At 45.4% G+C, this 14892-nt stretch overlaps 1 protein-coding gene across 1 annotated transcript in view; it reads left to right on the plus strand.

The window, feature by feature from the left end:
* STON2 (stonin 2) overlaps positions 1–14892 on the plus strand; it is a 186302-nt gene that overhangs the window by 31405 nt on the left and 140005 nt on the right. The window contains exon 2 of the mRNA XM_055132764.1: positions 12445–12689. Coding sequence (XP_054988739.1) covers positions 12602–12689 — 88 coding nt within the window. The 5' untranslated portion in view covers positions 12445–12601. The remainder of the gene's footprint in view (positions 1–12444; positions 12690–14892) is intronic.

Here is a 14892-nt window from a genome sequence, read left to right on the forward strand (position 1 = left end):
TAATCGCCTTTACAGGTGTTCCTGGTCTACCGAATGTAAGCTTTTGGTCAACTGGCATGTTGTAAGGATCTGCACACTGACAAACACACGCACATGCCTGCTCTCTGGGCAACACCTGGGACATCTGCGGCCTCAGGTTGATCTCCTTGAGGTTGATGGAGTGCGCCCAGAGGTTATTGAGCAGCTGGCAGAGCAGGACCCTGTTGAGGAGGGTGTGTGCCAGGTCAAACACCTGGGCCAAGTCCCAGATCACCTGGTGGTTGACTGACAGCATCCCACAGTGGATGAGCCACTGTGCGCACTACCACCATGGCTCTATGTCCGATGATGCTGTGACTCGGCCTGGCTGGGGCAGGCAGTGATGCTGCGGCCCGCCACAGTTTCTCCATGCCCCGCCGATGCCATTCTATCCAAATCTTGCAAAGCAGCCGGCAATATCCATCAGGAATCACACGAAGAGTTCTAGCAGGCATCACGCATAGAGTTCCATGCCTGGCGTGCTGAGCCGCATGTTGTCTAAGATGGGATGGTGAGCCAGGTTCGAGAGAGCATGAGGGGTTTGGGTGGCATTGGCACTATCTTGCCTCCAATCAAATATGATGTGGTAGTAATGGAAAATGTGTAGGGAGTGTCTTATGATGTGTTGCATGGCCACGAAAGTGGCCACATGGTTTAGGAATATGTTCACTCATGCATGAGGCTCAGCCTGAGCTTGTGGAAAGCGGGCTGAAGCGTGGCAGTGGTTGGATCGTGGAGGTCGGCTGCTGGGGCTGGGTCCCTTGGGGTGGGGAGGGCTCTCACCTGCCCCCCTCTGGGGTGTCCCGAGTGAAAACAGCCTGGTGCGGAGTCTGGTGGCATGATTATGGGGGCCTCATTTTATGCTCCCTTCTGGGAGAAGCAGCTGTGGGTTCTGGAGGGTGGCCAATGAGATTATCTGGCGCTGGCAGGAAGTGGCTTATGGGCATGACCCCTGGGCCATCAGAGACTGGGGAAAGCAGGCAGAGGATCTCTGCTCCGGGTCCCATTGAGCCCAAAGTCCGATGTCACAAAGTTCTGCAAATACACAGTAGCTATAATTGTTGTTAAGTATTTGGTATAATGTATATGTTTGATTCTGAGACATGGATATAAGTATGTATGCATTTAAAAAATATTTTATAATCTCAAAAATTAGATTAGAAATCTTAACTTTGGTAAAATGTTACAGTTTATTTCTTGGAAAATCTTAGAACTACTCCAGGAAATTTCGTGCCACTCGGGAACCCCAAAACATTTCTAAAGATTCCTAAAGAACACTGTCAGTTTCCTGATGGAACTTCTGAAGTGATAGACTCATGGTTCTAAAATATTGTTGAAAAGAAATGATTGATACCAACCCCACTTTCCTGCAGGCAAAACATTAGTATTGCCATATGACACTGAAGTGAGCCAAGAAGATTTAACCAAGATGGTCTAAGCCAAGACTTTCTAAAGAGCTCAAGGTACTGGAAAGTGTTCTGTAAACTTTCAAGCCTGACCTCTAGCAGGGTCATTCACCGAAAGTGACCCGCTGTTCAACTACCTGGGGATGTCATTCAGGGACACTGCCCCGGAATGCAGTAAAGAGCAGAGGCAGCCTGCTTTGCAGGCCAAGTGTGACATAAGTCTCTGGCTCTGAGTGTGGAGCCGTGGAGTGGCTGAAGAGCAGTCTTAGGATTTTTTATTTTAGAGAACAATTACATAACAAAATATGTGTGCCTATAACCTTGAATATGCACATATGCATGTATGCACAAATACATGCCTGTGTTTATTTGTACGTTTTTCACACATCAATAATGTGATTGAAAAGACAAAAACATGTTTAGGGATAATGGATTTCAGACGCTGCATGATTCAGAGAGAGAGGGGTCTGAGGGGGAGTTAGCTTATGGAAAATCATTATAAAATATGATTTTATAATGAAGGTTCAAATGTGGCCTGTTTCTTTTGGACTTCTTTCTCAAGTGTGTTTGAGTGGACACCAAGGTGTTCCTTCTGTTCGCCGATACCTGAATGAGAGAAGAATGATGGGGCCCCTCCTTTTAGTGACTGAAATATTTAAGACCTGGGGAATATGCCTCAGAGGAAAAGCACTGCATATTTGACCCCTTGCACCCGCTGATGTGCCCGGCATGGTTCTGGTCGGAACGCTCTTTGGGATCCCCTGTGCCATAGTCCCATAGTAGATGTGCTATCTTTGTGGACATATGCGCAAGCTCTGAAACTCAAGTGTATAACCCCATCCCCAGTGAGCACCACAACCACGTGTGTGTAGCCACAGCAAAAAGGGAAGGGGGTGACTAAGAGGATAGAGAATGAAAGAAAAAATGGCAAAATGATAGGAAGAGCAAATGAGCGGGGCTTTCACCTACCCTCTTCAGGAATGTCAGGACATCTGTTAATTAAAAGATGTGTGTGTGTGTGTGTGTGTGTGTGTGTGTGTGTGTGTGTGCTTAGTGAATTCTGTTCTGGTTCTGTCAACCTAAAGTCTGTCCTCCTGTCAAGAAAAAGAATTTGAGAGATATCACCTCACACCACAGAGACTGGCCCACATCCAAAAGAACAAAAGCAACCGGTGTTGGCGCGGATGTGGGGGCAAAGGGACCCTCCTTCACTCCTGGTGGGAATGCCGATTGGTTCAGCCCTTTTGAAAAGCAGTATGGACGCTTCTCAAAAAATCAGAAATTGAGCTCCCATGTGACCCAGCAATACCACTTCTGGGAATGTATCCCAGAGAGGCAAAGAAGTATAGTCGAAATGACATCTGCACTTGTATTTCATTGCAGCACTGTTTACAATAGCCAGAATCTGGAAAAATCCTGAGTGCCTGAGAACAGATGACTGGTTAAAAACACTTTGGTACATCTACACAATGGAATACTATGTAGCGGTTAGAAATGATGAAGTCATGAAATTTGCATACAAGTGGATCAACCTGGAAAGTATCATGCTAAGTGAAATGAGTTAGAAAGAAAGGGACAGGCATAGAAAGATTGCACTCATCTGTGGAATATAAAGTAACAAAATGGGAGACTAACACCCAAGAACAGTAGAGATAAGGACCAGGAGGTCTGTTCCATGGCTGGGATGCCGGCCGCACATGCTGGGGGAAAGGGCAGCCCAAATACAGAAGGGAACATCAAGTACAGGGGGTCTGGAGGACCTGCTTGGGATGGGAGATGTGGGCTGAAAGTAGATTATAGACTGAGCACGATGGCCACTCAATACCTCTATTGCAAACCACAACACCCCAAAGGAGAGAGAACAAAAGGGAATGCCCTGCCACAGAGGTGGGGCGGGGGTGGGGGCGGTAGATGGGCTGGGGGTGGTGGGAGGGATACTGGGATCAGTGGTGGTGGAGAATGGGCACTGGTGGAGGGATGGGTACTTGATCATTGTATACCTGAAATGCAAGCACGAACGTTTGTAAGTCTACAACTTTACAACATGGTGTTTCACTAATAAATTTTTTTTTTTTAAAAGAAGAAATAGTATGAAATAAACTTTGTTACTTTACCCTTGGCTTAAAAAAAAAAAAGAAAAAGAATTTGAAGAAGGAAGAGAAGCAGTACTTTGAGTCCTGAATCTGAGTTAGGTCATTGTAGGGTAATCGAGCCTTCCAGGCTTGTTTATTCTGAGAATTTATGCAGGAAGTAGTGAGGTTACTTTAACTTCCTGATTATGCATTTGTGATTTCTTTAGTCCACTGTGATAGGCATCTCCGTATATAAAATCATACTTGATATTTTATATCTTTGTACTGTGCACAATTCTTAGTATGTAGTTTGAGTTCAATAAAATGGCTCAAGGCCATTAAAAATAAGAAAATACATAAAATCCACCCAATCCTGCTTTTCTCATTATTTATTTTCCCCCAGTTTTCCATTTCACCTTTATAGCTAGTACTTAACTAAGAAAGAATTGAGGTTTGGAGTCAGTACTAGGATATTGTTTAACATGTTTCTGCATAAACCCCAAACAACTGTACAGTAATTGCCAGCCCCCAGTAGATGCTAAAATTTGTAAGTAGGTGTCAAGTTGAGTACATATGACAGAGAAGTATTGTAGGAAGATAGCTATATACTCAGATTTAAGCAACTTTGATTGAATCACTAGTCAGGCAAGAATTATGGAATGCAATAACCTAGCTAGCCTAATAAATTAAAGTGTTGTTCTAGCTTTGAATTGATGGAATGAATTTATATGGCAGTATAAAACTGTGAAGGTGATTGATGAAAGTTCTATAAAACTTTTTATTCATATTTCTAGGATATTAATAGAAAATCTATGATTCCCATAAATTTTGACTGATCCTTTTTTTCTTTTCTTAAAAAAAATAAACAGAAGTCAGAATAAGTCTTTCAGGGAAGGACACTAAATTCATGCTATAATTGGTAACACACTTCTAGTGGCTTCTGCAGTAAACCACCACAAAACTAAACAGAGTATATGAGGCAACTGTTTTCAGGTGCTGGCCATAGGAAGCACAGTATTCCGATTTTGAAAGAAGGAAAATTTCATGAGGTGAGCCCAAGATCCTGTTGGCTCTCATCCAGGGGAGTTTCCTGGCTTAACACAATAAACTGGAGAGAAGCTGAGCACAGCATTCCTGGTAAGCTAGGGAAACAGGTCAGAGTTTGAGCAATAGAAGCCACTGGGATCTTCAGGAGAGTAGGGCACGAGAGAGGAGAGTGTTGCATGGTGAAGGGGGGAGGGGGCACACAGAAGAAGCGTGTCAGGGTGTACTCAGGCCATTTTTGTCAATGTGCTGATTAGAGTCATATTAGATTTGCCGTAATAGCTCCACCACTGAGACTGGATAGAGATATCCATGTCATGCAAGAGTGGGGTCATTCTGGTCCAGTCTAATGGTAGCACTGTAGCACTGTTGTCCCGTTGTTCATTGATTTGCTTGAGCGGGCACCAGCAATATCTCCATTGTGAGACTTGTTGTTACTGTGTTTGGCATATCGAATACGCCACGGGGAGCTTGCCAGGCTCTGCTGTTCAGGCAGGATATTCTCGGTAGCTTGCAGGGCTCTCCAAGAGGGATGGAGGAATCGAACCCGGGTGGGCCATGTGCAAGGCAAATACCCTACCCACTATGTGATCGCTCTAGTCCCAGTCTAATGGTAGAGGAAAGATATCCTTAATAGCTTACTAGCATCTCAAACATCCAGAAAAGACACAAAGTGGATAGAAAAATTAAACAACTAAAGGGTTTTATTTTTTTATTTTTATTTTTTTGGTTTTTGGGTCACACCTGGTGGTGCACAGGGGTTAGTCCTGACTCTACACTAGGAATTACCCCTGGCGGTGCTTGGGGGACCATATGGGATTCTGGGAATCGAACCCGGGTCAGCCGCGTGCAAGGCAAACATCCTACCCGCTGTGCTATTGCTCCAGCCCCAACTAAAGGGTTTTAAAACTAAGTGATTGTAGTTTTGTTGCAGTGTGACTTTATTTACTACTCCTCACCCCCCAAAACAAGGCTAAACTGGGTCATAGCTGTGTCATAGATATCTGCAAAAGTGAAGTTAAAGAAGTAATGGCTGAGTTTTTCCAAAATTAAAAATTAGAATACATATTCAAGATACTACATTGATTTTATGTAGGATTAGTTCTAAGAAAATACTTCTAAATAAAGTTTAGGGTTGCAAGTAGCAGAAGATGGTTCTAACTAACTTAAGGAGAAACAGCCAGAGGAGCCATTGAAAGAAGGGTTGTCTTTTTGTCTCTCTCTCTCTTTTTTTTTTTTTTTTTTTTGTGCCTCTACCCAGTGACCCTGTACTTTAAGGATCATGAGAAGAGCTGGGAGCAGCAGCCCCAGTAGGGGTGGGGCTGGGAGGGTGCTGCTCTGACGGGGTGACAGTACTGCATTCACCAGCCCGTTTCTCTGCTGACCGCTTCCTACAGTGCCCTGCACTCCATCTCAGTGTTTCCCGAAGTCGCCATTACCGCACCCTTCAAGTCCCTGTGGCCACTGGGCTCAGCCAGGCTGTGTTGGTGGCCTTGGGTATAGTTGGGAGGAGACAGCTTCTGTTTGTTGACTTCAAGAAGGTAAATTTCTTTAAAAAATTTTAATTAAAGAATTGTGATTTATGAAGTTATTGAGCAGGTAGGGCATTTGCCTTGCACGCATCTGACCTGGGTTCTATTCCTCCATCCCTCTCAGAGAGCCCGGCAAGCTACCAAGAGTATCTCGCCCGCACGGTAGAGCCTGGCAAGCTCCCCGTGGCGTATTTCGATATGCCAAAAACAGTAACACCAAGTCTCACAAGGGAGACATTACTGGTGCCCGCTCCAGAAAATCGATGAGCAACGGGGTGACAGTGATACAGTGATACCCAGTGATAGTCAGGGCATATTCCTGGCATGTGCTTAGGGATCTCTCCTGGCATGCCCAGAGAACTACATGTGGTACTGGGCATCTAGCTGGGGCTGTCCTCGTGCAAGACAAGTTCCTTCACCTCTGTACTATTTTTCCCTGGAGGAAGAGCTTCTAAGCAGTGCAATGGGCTTTTCCAGCTTTTCAGAGGACCACTCTGCCATAATAAAATGGGTAATAGGTTGGAGGGGGATAATGCTGAAGGCAGGGAGACTGCAGTAAAGACTAATGATTACCTGGATGAGAGACGATGAGGAACTGAACCCTGGTGTTGGCAATGGAAAGGAAAGGGTAGTAGTTCCCAGAGTTCAAATATATTCTGAAACTTTGAGCTTTCAGTGTTCCAAACCCCCATTTCCTGTGCACTCAAGACTCCTCCTCTTTGAGCAAGAGCTTAGCTCCTTATCAGCCAGATGTGCCTTTGAACACAGCCTTTCTAAAATGCCTTTGCCTTCCGCTCTTCTGCTTCTATGTTGGTCTCTTACTCTCTTTTAATGCTCATTCTTCCTGCTGGTATTGTATCATTATTTTATGGTCCTGTAATTTTTTGCATTTGAGTTATTGACTAGCTGTAGTGATGCTGTCTTGTTTCTCCTTATTCACTCACACCCAAGAATGGATCCATCATACAGTACCCAGTTCCTGCTGGTGGAGCACCCTCTTCCGTGGCCCTGTTGCAGACCTTTGGGGTGGCGTACTGTAGTCCTGTTGTGGCTGTTAGCACATCTTACAGCTTCTTTTCAGTTCAGTCTGAAGAATAGTAATCTCCCTTAAGCACATTTTATTGAGTCACTATTCATTTGTAATCCTTCATCAACTTCCTATTTTCCAGTGTTTCATCAAACCTCTCTCCCCACATTTCCCCAGTTTCCCACTTCAGATTTCATCAGGTTGAGCTCTCACCGGGCACAGAAGCGAGTCCCACGAAGGTCTGATCCTTCATCTCTAACATCAAGGATGTTATTGAAACCCAAGAAACCCCTTCTCGCCTCTGGTTTGAACCTTCGCATATCTCTGGCTCTAGGGTGACATGTCCTGGGGGAGACAGTTATTTCTGGACTTGCTTAGTTTGCTGTTTGTTTGCTATTAGCTCTCTCCATCTTCCCAGCTAGATTGTTGGCTGCTTGCAGAGATCTGTCCCAGAAAGTAGCGGGTACCTTTCTGGACACACAGGACTCATGAGTGTATGTAGAAAATTGACCTAAGACAAATCTCTTTCTCTTAGGTCATCAACACTAACAGTTTTTTTCCATCCTTCCCGATTTTGTTTCTTTTTTTGGTTTTGGGGCCACACCTAGCGATGCTCAGGGGTTAGTCCTAGTTCAGCATTCAGGGATCACGCCTTGCAGTGTTTGGAGGACCATCTTGGGATGCCCAGGATGGAACTCGGGTCAGCCATGTGCAAGGCATGTGCCTTATCTGCTGTGCTGTCACTCTGGGCACCTCCCGCCCCACCAGATTTTAGCATGAACACAAGATGAAGAAGGCTTTCCTCTGAAATGTCAACAACCCAGGGAGTTCAATAAAAGTTTTAGTGTCTTTTGGTCACCCCTGTGCTGATGCACTACTTTGGCGTGATTCTAAGTCTTTATGATTCACATTCTAAAAATGGGGTGAGGTTTTTACTGAGCAGCCAGTTCCAGCCTGAACTGCGCCTCACAAGGACTGGGTTCCTCTGTGGGTTTCCCGGGGCTAACATTGCACTCTGCAAGGCCCGGCATCTCAAGGCTTGTGGCCTGGCTTCTTAAACTCTGGAGCTGCATAACTGAATGGAGAATAACAACCACAACAAAATTGGCAGCGGTAAAAGGCTTCTGAACATGCAACAAACAAAAATGAACTGAAAACCAAATGCATACTGGATTCGAAGTGTTACCGGCAGCACGTGTATGTATTGTGTTTCTCGGCTGAAAAGTGGTCATGGGGTGGGGGTGGGGGGTGGATTATAGAAGCCCTGGTTTATGGGCAGCTGTTTCATGGCAGATATCCAGGGTCTGTTTTATAAGGCTATAGCCTGGGGTCTGTGTAAACACCTTTGTTCTGCCGGGCTTGCTTCGATCTGCTCGTGATCTCTAACCTGCTCCTGCGAGAGTCACGCCAAGGAAGAGTAGATCAATCTTTACTTTTCCTTCCAAAAAACTCATTGTTTCAGATCACAGTAGTCTGTTCCACAACCAGAGTGCACCTGCAGCTGCGAAAGGGGGTGAAATTGCTCCATTCACGTCTCAGAGAACCGCGATCACAGTGAACAGGGGAATCACAAAACAGACCTCGGGACAGAAATGGAGGGGTTCCGTGAAAGGGGCATTCTACCCTCAGACTTCCACTAACAAATCACCGGAGAATCACGGGACACGAGTGATGGCTACAGCTCACACCCACGGTGTTTGGAAAGGTGCTGAGCTCGTTAGCCCCCTGACAGGTCATCTGTCTGTTACCATCACTGTTGCAGGTTGTTTACATTCAGTACCCATAAACGGGTTCATGTTGCCTGAATCCTTAAAATTATACAGTGAATTTTGGTATTCTTGCTGTGCAGGGTGAACTGAGGCTTCAAGATCAACTGTATGGCATTCAATGTCCTTGGGTCTCAGTTTTCTCACCTATAAGATCTGAGAGAGGGGGTGATTGGTCTTCAGATCAGACACGTTTGGGGCGGTATGACCATAGGCAAGTACCAGTTTGTAGAGTCTTGCCTGGCTCAGGTCCTAGGCATTGTATTGTCTCCACACTTTTCCTTCTCCTCCTCCACCCTTTCCCCACTCTTCTTCCGTACTCATCCCTGAATTTTGCTGGGTTCATCATCACGGGATCACAGGATGTTTTTCCCACTGAGCTATGACTGCATGTATCAGCACTTATGACTGTATTGTGGGCTTGTTATTGCTGCCTGACCTGGTTTCATGTTCTGTTGTTGGAAGAGAAGGGATCTAATTCTTCAGCTTGACCATCTTATCTTGGCCTTTAGCCATAACCACATGGGGTGGCACCAGCATCTACAGGAGCTTCACAGTGGCTTGTGACAATGACCGAAAGATTAGAATGTGTTGGCATGAGAAGTCCTGGGTTCAAAGGTTGTGTCTGTCCCAACCTAACTCAATGCATCAAGCACACTTGCTTGCCAATAGCTCCTATTTGGCCATTCTTTGCATGGGATTTTTCCATGAAAAGAGAAGGCAATTTGTCATTATACTAGAGTGTATGAATTCTTCCTCTCAGAATCCTGTAGGACATATCTTCAGAATTTTATACTGTCATGCCAGGACCTAGAAAAAACAAAAATGTTTTCATTATACATTAATATGTATCCTGCCCAACTAAAATCACTACTGAGTCTAATGAAGAATGGTATAAAAGTATGTATCTGAAAAATTCTAGATTCATTATATACTTATACTTTCGTTGCTTATAGGAAGTATCTTTCTTTTTTTTTTTTTTGTTTTGCTTTTTGGGTCACACCCGGCGATGCACAGGGGTTACTCCTGGCTAATGCACTCAGGAATTATTCCTGGCGGTGCTCAGGGGACCATATAGGATGCTGGGAATCGAACCCGAGTCGGCCGCGTGCAGGGCAAACACCCCACTCGCTGTGCTATTGCTCCAGCCCTAGGAAGTATCTTTCTTCTTTTTTTTTTTTTTTGCTTTTTGGGTCACACCCGGCAATGCACAGGGGTCACTCCTGGCTCTGCACTCAGGAATTACCCCTGGCGGTGCTCAGGGGACCATATGGGATGCTGGGAATCGAACCCGGGTCGGCCGCGTGCAAGGCAAACACCCTACCCGCTGTGCTATCGCTCCAGCCCCGTAGGAAGTATCTTTCAACCAAACTTTTCATTGTAAAAGCTGTAGGAGCTATTAAATATTTCTATTTTACTTTTTGAGCAAATAATATTTGTTGTAGATGTAAATGGTAAGATGTGATAAAGTTTCCACAACACTTTAATCTTATTGTGTGCCTAAGACTGAGGATTAAACTGTTTTGTATTAAATATTAATATTGAAGTGTTCAGTTAATAAGACCTGATATTACTCAAAGTTGATAGTAGCCTTCTGTGGAAGCTCATTAATTTTTGCATTCATTTATACTTCATTAATTCATTATCAGATGAACCTGCGTTCAAGTGTTAGAAGGTCCGTACTAATGCAAACAATTTTTTTTTTTAGCTTTTTGGGTGAGACCTAGGGATGCTCAGGGGTTTCCCTGGCTCTGCACTCAGGAATTACTCCTGATGGTGCTCGGGGGCGGGGGACCACAGGGGATGCTGAGGATTGAACCCAGGTTGCCTGTGTGCAAAGCAAATACCCTACCTGCTGTACTATAGCTCTGGCCCATGCAAACAAAATAAAATTTTTTTAAAAGCCTACAAGTATTCTCTACAGAGATGATATAATGGCAACGAGTAGAGGCTTGACTTATTCTAATTGATCTAGATTGAAAGTGCATTTCTTTTTTAATTATTTTGCCACATCTGGCAATGTTCAGGGATTTCTCCTGGATCTGTGCTCAGGGATCACTCCTGGCGTGTGATCAGATGGGGTGCCAGAAATTGAACCCGGTCAGTCACATGCAACATCAGCATCCTACATGCTGTACTATCTCTCCAGCTCCATGAAAATGTACTTCTTTAACTCATAGACCTCACTGAAGTCTTTATTACCTAATGCTTGCTCCAAGCGAACAAGATGACTCCATTTCTATTTTTTTTTCATTGGCAAACTGTGCTTGGAGATACCATCTGGGAATTGCTAGTTTTCTGCCAAAGATTTAAATCAGACTTGCACAAAGATACCGGCCTAAGGCAAGAATTTGCACTGATTTAATGGGAAAGTACATATTTTCATTTCACCATTTGGTAAATGAATGTGAAAAAAAATTGAAGTCTTAATATTTGCTTTATAGTTATGGCATTATATTCTAGAAAAAGCTATGTATAAACCATGGTTATTGGGGAAATATGGGAATCTAATTACTGAAATTTATGTGATAACTCTAAGACTGTTTTAAAGATTTCCCCCACTAACTGAAAGTACAATATTCCTAATTGATAAACTTCCATAAGTTATTAGTTTGGGTCTGGGAACACTATTGACATATTTACATGGGAGAAAATTCCCTAAACATTCCCAGACTTAAAAAATCATCTACCAAATTGACTCAAATGCAAACATGCTACTTTTTCAAGTAGCCACAAAACCTGTACAGAGACCTGGATATGGAAGGATATTTCCAGATCAGGAATGGGGGTGGAAGGACCAGAGTAATAGCATGAAGTTTGGATGCTTGGTATGCACAGTGCCTCACGTTCAATGCCCAACTCAACATGACCTCCTGAGCATCACTCAGTAAACACAATCTGCGGATTCCCCCCCCAAAAAAAGAAGCCCAAAAATAAAATAATAAAATAAAATAATAAATAATAATAAATGAGCAAAAAGGAGTAAGGCAGTGTGAAGCTATGCAGGCTTCTTGGAGGGTAATATTGAAACCTCCGGGTCTTGTGTGGGTTGGATATTATGACTATGGCTCACTGTATCACTGTATCACTGTCATCCTGTTGATCATTGATTTGCTCAAGTGGGAGCCAGTAACGTCTCCATTCGTCCAAGGCCTAAGATTTTAGCAGCCTCTCTTTACTCGTTCTTCCCAGTGGTGCCACATAAGAAGCTCTTCCAGGATAAGGGGAATGAGACCCATCATTGTTACTGTATTTGGCATATGAATATGCCATGGAGAGCTTGCTAGGCTCTGCTGTGAAGGCAGGATGCTCTTGGTACCTTGCCAAGTTCTCCAAGAGGGAACTGTGGTTATTAATAAAAATTTTAAATCTTTTAGGGGCTGCAGCAATAACAGCGGGTAGGGCATTTGCCTTGCATGCAGCTGACTAGGGTTCGATTCCCAGCATCCCATATGGTCCCCTGAGCACCGCCAGGAGTAATTCCTGAGTGCAGAGCCAGGAGTAACCCCTGTGCATAGCCAGTGTGACCCGAAAAGAAAAAAAAATTAAATCTTTTAAAAAAACATTTCTTCTTGACAGATCAACCAGAGGCCAAAGGAGTAGATCTGTTTGGATTCTCGGTACTGCTCTCTGCAAGACCCCCCCCCCCCAGGCCCACCTTATCGCCACCTCACCCCAGACACTGCTTGGGGGTCTGCTGAAGCCAGCAGTGTGAAGATGACCAGCGCCCTCTAGCATGACGACCTTGGACCATACGATTGCTGCCCACCAGGCAGAGTGGGTCTCCTTCAATGAGGAGCCTCTCTTCTCTGCTCCTTCAGAGGGTAAGGACTGCTTTCTTGCTTCTTTTTTAAAAAAGATTTTATTTATTTATTATTTTGCTTTTTGGGTCACAACTAGCGAAGCTCAGGGGTTACTCCTGGCTCTGCTCTCAGGAATTACTTCTGGCGGTGCTCAGGGAACCATACGGGATGCTGGGGATCGAACCCAGGTCGCCCATGTACAAGACAAAGGCTCTACCTGCTATACTATCACTCTGGCCCCATAACTCCCTCCCTCCCCCCTCCCTCCCTCCCTTCCTCTCTCCCTCCCTCCCTCCCTTCCTCCCTCCCTCCCTCCCTTCCTTCCTTCCTTCCTTCCTTCCTTCCTTCCTTCCTTCCTTCCTTCCTTCCTTCCTTCCTTCCTTCCTTCCTTCCTTCTTCTGTCCCTCCCCTCCCCTCCGTCCCTCCCTCCCTCCCTCCTTCCCTTCCTTCCTTCCTTCCTTCCTTCCTTCTTCCCTCTCTCCCCTCCCCTCCCCTCCCCTCCCTCCCTCCCTCCCTCCCTCCCTTCCTTCCTTCCTTCCTTCCTTCCTTCCTTCCTTCCTTCCTTCCTTCCTTCCTTCCTTCCTTCCTTCCTTCCTTCCTTCCTTCTTCCCTCTCTCCCCTCCCCTCCCCTCCCTCCCTCCCTCCCTCCCTCCCTTCCTTCCTTCCTTCCTTCCTTCCTTCCTTCCTTCCTTCCTTCCTTCCTTCCTTCCTTCCTTCCTTCCTTCCTTCCTTCCTTCCTTCTTCCCTCCCTCCCTCCCTCCCTTCCTCCCTCCCTCCCTCTCTTCTTTCCTTCCTTCCTTCCTTCCTTCCTTCCTTCCTTCCTTCCTTCCTTCCTTCCTTCCTTCCTTCCTTCCTTTCTTCCTTCCTTCCTTCCTTCCTTCCTTCCTCTCTGTCTTTTTAAAATTCAAGGTAGAGATACACATTATTAAAAGTGGTTTTGGCTCTTATTTTACTAAACCATTTGTTTTTACTTGGTTATTTCTCTTTTCTTATTGTGTTTACTGTTGTTGTTTATTGTTTGCATGGCAGTGCTCCCAGCTATCCTGGCTTTGTGGGTGTGGTGGGGTCATTCCCAGAGGTGCCCCGGACCTTGTGGTAGAGTTTATTTCTCTGGAGACTCTTGCATGCAGAGCAGGTGCTCCAGGCCTTTGGATAGGGGAGCACGTTGCATTTTTTCCAGATGGTGCTATCCCAGATGCTCTGTTCTGATTATATGCAAGAGGACCAAGTTGTTGACGGGAGAAAAAAAGAGTTTCATATTAGGGGCTGGAGCAATAGCACAGCGGGTAGGGCGTTTGCCTTGCACGTGGCCGACCCGGGTTTGATTCCCAGCATCCCATAGGGTCCCCTGAGCACCTCCAGGGGTAATTCCTGAGAGCAGAGCCAGGAGTAATCCCTGTGCATTGCCAGGTGTGACCCAAAAAGCAAAAAAAAAAAAAAAAAGAGTTTCATATTAGTACTTTGATGTTTTGAAAAGTTTTCAAGGGCCTAGGATGTAACTCAGTGGTGCAGTGCATACTTTGCCTGGGCGAGACCCTGAGTTTGCGCCCCGTGAATAAAAAACAAATTAAGATGAGAATGAACTCATCCAGGGGCTGGAGCAATAGCACAGCGGGTAGGGCATTTGCCTTGCACGCAGCTGACCCGGATTCGATTCCCAGCATCCCATATGGTTCCCCCGAGCACCGCCGGGAGTAATTCCTGAGTGCATGAGCCAGGAGTAACCCCTGTGCATTGCCGGGTGTGACCCAAAAAGCAAAAAAAAAAAAAAAAAAGAAAAAGAAAAAGAAAAAGAAAAAAGAAAAAAGGCAATGATCTCATCCAGTAAATTTGGCCACTTCTGTTTGCAGGGGATAAGCATTATTACATGTGTAGATTGGTGTAACCACCAGTACAACCCTGTTCCGTTAAAGGGTGATAGAAAACTGAAGATGACTTAAGTGTGGTGAGCTCTGGAAGGGCAGCTGGGCCCCAGCCAGCCGGTTGTCGGTGCTGCGTTGGTGCCTGGTAGCCTGTGTGTGCGTGCAGCTCATGCCACATGGTACTGTTTGGCCCCGTGACCAGCTCTGTTTCTTGCTCAGCCTCTGGATGCGCCTTCACTGTGGCTCCCTAGCCTTCAGGTAGACTAGGGAGAAGCAGCGGCAGGATTGGTACCAGCTCCCTGGGTTGAGTCTGGACATGGAGGGATTGGAGCCTTTGCACGTGATCAGGAAAACATCCCTTC

The sequence above is a fragment of the Sorex araneus genome, chromosome 3, assembly GCF_027595985.1.
Source record: "Sorex araneus isolate mSorAra2 chromosome 3, mSorAra2.pri, whole genome shotgun sequence".
In the NCBI taxonomy this organism is placed as follows: Eukaryota; Metazoa; Chordata; class Mammalia; order Eulipotyphla; family Soricidae; genus Sorex; species Sorex araneus.